Raw genomic sequence first — 6,274 nt, 5'->3', positions numbered from 1 at the left:
AATTCTTCCAGTAAAGAACTAGTTACATTAAAAGACATTTAATGACATTAAATTGAACAAAGCTCTTTATATACGCTAATGATTGATGTCGATCTCTAGATTTTATCACTCTTTCCATTATAACACACATTTGAACACTTCATTTGACACTTAAAAACTAATACACCATCTCTCTTGCTATCATAGCTTACATTTTTACATTATCTAGACTACTAAAAATTGTTTGATAGTAAAACTGTTATCTATATCTTGATTATAATGTCTGATTTGAGTCTGGCACTGAAGTTTCTGAATATACTCACTGTGGCTTCTAATATTTTCGTCATTATAGCTTCAGAATTTCTCTTAAGAAAAAAACAGAATGATCAATGATAGCCACTTCAGTGGTTTTACACTCCTTGGATTCACAGGGCAGCCTCAGGTCGAGATGATGATCTCTGGGGTTGTCTTTTTCTTCTACACTGTGGCCTTCATGGGAAATAAGGCCATCATCCTGTTGTCTTTCCCAGATGACCATCTCCCAACCCCCATGTACTTCTTCCTTAGAAATTTGGCCATCTTGGATCTCTGTTATACCACAAATATAGTCCCACAAATGTTGGTCAGTATCTGGGGCAAAGATAAAAGAATTACCTTTGGCGGCTGTGCCTTTCAACTTTTCACTGATGTGGCACTGTACTCAGGTGAATGCATCCTTCTGGCCTTGATGTCATATGATCGACTCAATGCTATCTGCAAGCCTCTGCACTATATGACCATAATGAACCCCCAACTCTGCCAGGGCCTTGTGGTCATCTCCCGGGTAGTTGGTGTGATTAATTGCATCATACTTTCCCCCTGTGCCATGAGTCTTCCTTGATGTAGAAATCACCACCTAGACCACTTTTTTGTGAAATATCTGCAGTGATCAAGGTTGCATGTGTGGACACCACAGCCATGGAGGTAACCACATTTGCCATGTGCCTGATTATAGTTCTTGTTCCTCTTCTTCTTATTCTTGTTTCATATGGTTTCATTGCTGTGGCTGTACTCAAGATCAAGTCTGCAGCAGGAAAAAAAGCATTTTGGGACCTGTTCCTCCCATCTCATTGTGGTATCCATCTTCTACGGGACAGTTACATACATGTATATACAACCAGGAAACAGTCCAAATCAGGATGAGGGCAAACTTTTCAGTATATTTTACTCCATTGTGACTCCCAGCTTGAACCCATTAATTTATACGCTAAGGAATAAGGAGTTCAAGGGGGCCATGAAGAGATTAATTGGAAAAGAAAAAGATTGCATGGAAAAAAGAGGACATCGATTCTTCCTCTCAGCAATTTCTAATATGGCAATTGACCTTCCCAATCTAAAATGTAGACAATTTATTTTGTAATCACCTGAGATAAAGGTAATATCCATTAAAAATATAATAAAAATTATAATTAAGCCCCATGTATTTATTGAATACTTAATCCATGATGATTGATATATGTACAAAAACTCATATTTAAAATGAAGTTATAAACTAAAGTGCCAACACTAAAAATAACATGCTATGCACTGATTTTTTTGGAATTATTCAGAATATAAAAAGAATTTCTACAAATCAGTGAGAAAAAACACAAGCAACATGATAGAACAATCACTTCACAAAAGAGGATCTCCACATGGCCAACACATGAAAATGTGCTCAACTTCACCAATCATCAGGGAAAATTATAACAACAAAGAGATATGGTTAAACACAAATACTGCTCCATAATAACATGGTCTATTAATATAAAAAGATATGCAGTTTCTTACGATGTATATGAGAACTTTGGGAGTCTGTTTGGGGGTGGATGTCAAGGAATATGAAATAGAAAGCTTGAATGAACTGAATTTAATGATGTGAGTGCTATCACCCAGAGCACAGGATACAAGCATTGGCTCAAGCTCCTGAAAGTGTTATTGATCTTTTACATTAGCTCACTGAGGCTTGAACTCAGAGATAGCCTACAGTTAACGAGCTTGAAAAGCTAGAATTTCCTTGTAAAATAAAGAATCTGTAGTCCCAGGAAGATAGGGATTTTGGAATCTAATACAGTATGCACATCTGCCCTCTGTGCATAAGACCCTGTGCTATAAGATTGGAGGACATTTTCTTCACTACAGCATTAAGAAATGGATCAGTGAGGAGGGCAGCAGTGGTCTTAAAATGCTCTGTGGTATCTGAATTCTTTGGTGCAGAGATGATGGTGAGGAATGAAACAGTGAAATTGGATTATATGGTCTTGAGAAAAAGGATAATTCTGGAAAATTAAATGCCAGGAATTGACACCATCGCAGACAAAGTGGAAGTAGTTACTACAAGCAAGTCACATTGGCTATGGTTTTTTGACCTAAAGGGCCTGTAGTGATACATAATTTATCAAACGGTACTTAAAAATACAATATTTGGGTAACCTACTGCTGTATTGTGAATGTTTGTCTCCCCCAAAATATGTTAAAACCTATTTGTGATGGTGTTAGCAGGTAGGCCCTTTGGGAGGTGATTAAATCATGAGGGCACAGCCTTCTCGAATGGAATTCATGCCTTTATAGAAGAGGCCTCAGAAAGCTGCTTTGTCTCCTCCACCATGTGAAGACACAGTGAGAAGACACCATCTGTGAACCATAAAGGGGCCTTCAACAGACACCAATCTACCAGAACCTTAATGTCAGACTTCCTAAATTCTAGAACTATGAGAAGTAAATTTATTTTGTTTATTAGCTACCCAGTTTATGGTATTTTGTTATAGCAACACAAATGAACTAAGATATCTACTAAGATGTTAGCTGGAGTATATTAGCAGAAAAAAATACTAGGTGTGGAGACAGAAACATAACTTGAAACAATATAATAGGAATTCATAGCTTTTTACCCAGTTTCCATAGTAAGCCAGTTTGCAGATCCAGATCTTCTCATCTGAGAGGTAGAATAATCCCTTTAAAAATAGATCTGACAATGAAGCAACATAATATTCAAGGTTTTTCCCTCAAGTCTCGTCTAGAGAGACATTCCAGGCACTTAACTAGCTAATCATCACTGAAGAAGGGGGTTATTAGATACTGTTGCTAGTCCCTGGTGATCTGGTTGCTTTGATGAATTCCTAGTGTCTGAAAATGAAAGACATGGGTTGAGTTTTAGCTAGTTCACTTTCATTCTGAACAGTTAATTATTTTATTGTCTATTTCCTTGAAGAGAAAAAACTCTAAAAGTAATTTTGCTCTACGAACTACTATGAAATTTATCTGAAACTTTTTAACTGTTTCAAATAGCATTGGGAGAAGTTAAAATCTAAAGTGACAGAATATTTTGGGATAGGAAGAAAGTGAGATCATCCATGCCAGTAATTCCATTCACTTCATAATGAGATCCCTTGGGCCTTGCCCTTCCCTCTGGTAAATAACTGCTTACGTGAAAATCTGTCTTGCTCCTCCTTTGACTTTAAACCTCAAATACGAGTCTGTTATTCAGAATCCTTGAGAATTTTCCCCAGTTATCCAGGATAGATAGCAAGGGCAAACACAACAACTCATCAATTTCTCAGAAAGTAGGAATGAATTGCCTGAAACAGGGATAACAACAGATAGAAGCACAATCTAACCTCAATGTGTGCTTCCATTTTTCCTTTCTCAGACCTTTAGAATATAAAAGCCATAAGGCAAATGAGGCTTCAGAAAAATAGATGTCAAGTTGTATCTTCGTTTTAACTTGGGAGCTGAGGAGAAATGTAGTAAAAATATAGGAAATCAAAGACCTTGAAAGTAATTTATAGTAAATAATTGTCTGCTTTCAAGAATAACCAAACATTTGAGAAAAGAAAACTTCTAATCTTTTTATTTGAACTGATACTTTGTTTTTAGAAGAAAAAATTTATGAGCAAACCATTAGTGAGAAACTGAGTTTAGCAGTAAATAGGTAGTAGTAGAACTTACACAAACTAAGCCACAGAGTGCACCAGTCTAGTAGAGACTCTAATAGGTTTTTTTTTATTTGACTAAGACAGGGATCCAAAATCAAAATGCATATTTTTCAAAAATCATTTTTTATTTTACTTTTTTAAAGCACATCTATTTTTAACTCACCAAATTGTTTGACATATTATAAGAAAATCATTTGGTATTAATTTTAATTTTGTGATTATAATATTGTGCAGTCAGAAACTGCAGCAACTGGAAAGCTTTAAGTTGTAGAATTAAAGTACCTCAGACAATGGTAGACACTGTATATGATAAAATACACATCCTTTAATCACATTAATGCTTTGGGAATTATATAAAAAGAGATTTCCTTTACTATGTTGTTTGTCAAACCTAAGTAAGAGAATACAAATAAACTGTTTAATTATTTTCAAATTTTAAGTTATTTTGAATAATTCAAATTTTGTTATATATATAGAGAATATGTCTATTATAGTATTAAATGAAAATTAAATATGTAACTCTTCTATCATGAGGCACATCACCCTGCAAAAACCAATAATGTCGCTATAAGGCAAATTTTGCTGCATTATATCATACAAATGAAATGCAATATATTCAACGCTCTGCCACTTTTAATTACGAATATATCTTGACCCTGTTTCTATATGAGTATATGCAAATTTGTGCAATTATGTTAAATGTATATAATATTCCGTTAACTAACTCCTTCTTGATGATCATGTGTGCGGTTTCCAACTTTTTACATTAAAATAATCTTTTGCAAATATTTTAGGATGCATGCAGAATAAATTCCTAGAAGTGAAATTAATGAAAGTTAATTCAAAATATTATTATGTACATTTTTATTGTGAAAGATAACAGCAAATTATCTTCCAAAAAGAATTTATACTTCTCCATACAGATTATGAAACTGACCATTTTCTAAACATTTGCAACATTGCTGGTTCTTAACAATCACTTAAATATAAGCCATTTCAGGAAGAAAAGATGCCTCAACTTTTCGATTTCAACATACTAATTAGAATAGGATTGAAATTATTTTCACGTGTTTATTTCTTTTTTTCCAAAATGTCTTTTAGGATATTTGTCCATTTTTGTAGAAACTTTTTTAATTTGGGGGAAATAAAAAGTCAAAAAGCTATTTTTATTAAGAAAAGGAATATTTTTCTACTATGTGTATTAATGGTTTCATTTGGGTCCTATCGAACCACATGGTTTATCCATCACTGAATTTTCTATTAAAATTTATGATATGTCCTTTTTCTCAAATTTTGTTTTGATAATATCTGAAAAATAATAACATGTTCACATTCTGATTTATAAATACTTTTAATCAGTTGTGATTTTTAAAGAAATGTTCATAAATTATAATGGCACTTCCATAATGGTGGTGTGGCTCATTGCCCTGTAAAACAACCATGACTGATAGAATTTTTTCAATTCCAAGTCTCTGAAAATTGTCTTAAGAGAAAACAACAAATGAAGTAATACTTATTCAAGATAATCTATTAAATCTCAGTAAGAAGAGCAAGAGTCTAAAGCACTTGAGCCACAGCCTGCTTTCCTACCCAGTTCAGTGTGATGGAAGCTCCACTCTGGACAGGTGTGGCCAAGAAGAAAAGGATCCCTTTCCCCTCAGCTCCCAGTCATGGAATATAGTATCTCACTGGGAGGGGCAGAATGCCAGCGTTTCTTATCACTTTCACTTCTGAGTTATCAAGGCTACATTCCCAGAGATCTAAATAAAAGACTGGGGCTACCTTCCTGCACTCCACATATAAGGTGGATACCCTACGCCAAGCATGTTAAGCCAAGAATACTGGAACTGTTATCGCCCTTGCCCTAGCTCACTTGTAAACAGAGGTCCAACACTGGGAGAGGCAAGCAAAGAAAAGTAAAAGCTACCACTCTTGGCTAGAGCACTGGCCTTGGAAAAGTGGCATAGAAGATTTTGTCTAGGGACAGGGGAAGAACAGAGCATTCAATAGCTGCAGAAAAGGCTTTTGATAAAATTCAACTTTTCTTGATTCTAAAAACACTCAATAAACTAGGTATTGATGGAACATATCTAAAAATAGTAAGAGGTATTTATGACAAACTCATAGCTAATATCATACTGAATGGGCAAAAGCTGGAAACATTCTCTTTGAAAACCGGCATGAGACAAGGATGCCCTCTCTCACAACTCCTATTCAACATAGTATTGGAATCCTAGTCTCTGATAAAACAGACTTTAAACCATCAAAGATCAAAAGAGACAAAGAAGGCCATTACATAATGGTAAAGGGATCAATTCAACAGGAAGAGCTAACTATCCTAA

At 34.8% G+C, this 6,274-nt stretch overlaps 1 protein-coding gene across 1 annotated transcript in view; it reads right to left on the bottom strand.

The window, feature by feature from the left end:
* Positions 1-325: 325 nt before the first annotated feature.
* Positions 326-6,274, bottom strand: part of LOC112622550 — a 39,626-nt gene continuing 33,677 nt past the window's right edge. Inside the window, exon 2 of the mRNA XM_025382321.1 lies at positions 326-609. Within this exon, the coding sequence (XP_025238106.1) occupies positions 326-609 (284 nt within the window). The remainder of the gene's footprint in view (positions 610-6,274) is intronic.

The sequence above is a fragment of the Theropithecus gelada genome, chromosome 4 (genome assembly GCF_003255815.1).
Source record: "Theropithecus gelada isolate Dixy chromosome 4, Tgel_1.0, whole genome shotgun sequence".
Classification (NCBI taxonomy): Eukaryota; Metazoa; Chordata; class Mammalia; order Primates; family Cercopithecidae; genus Theropithecus; species Theropithecus gelada.
This window is presented reverse-complemented; position numbering and strand designations above follow the sequence as displayed.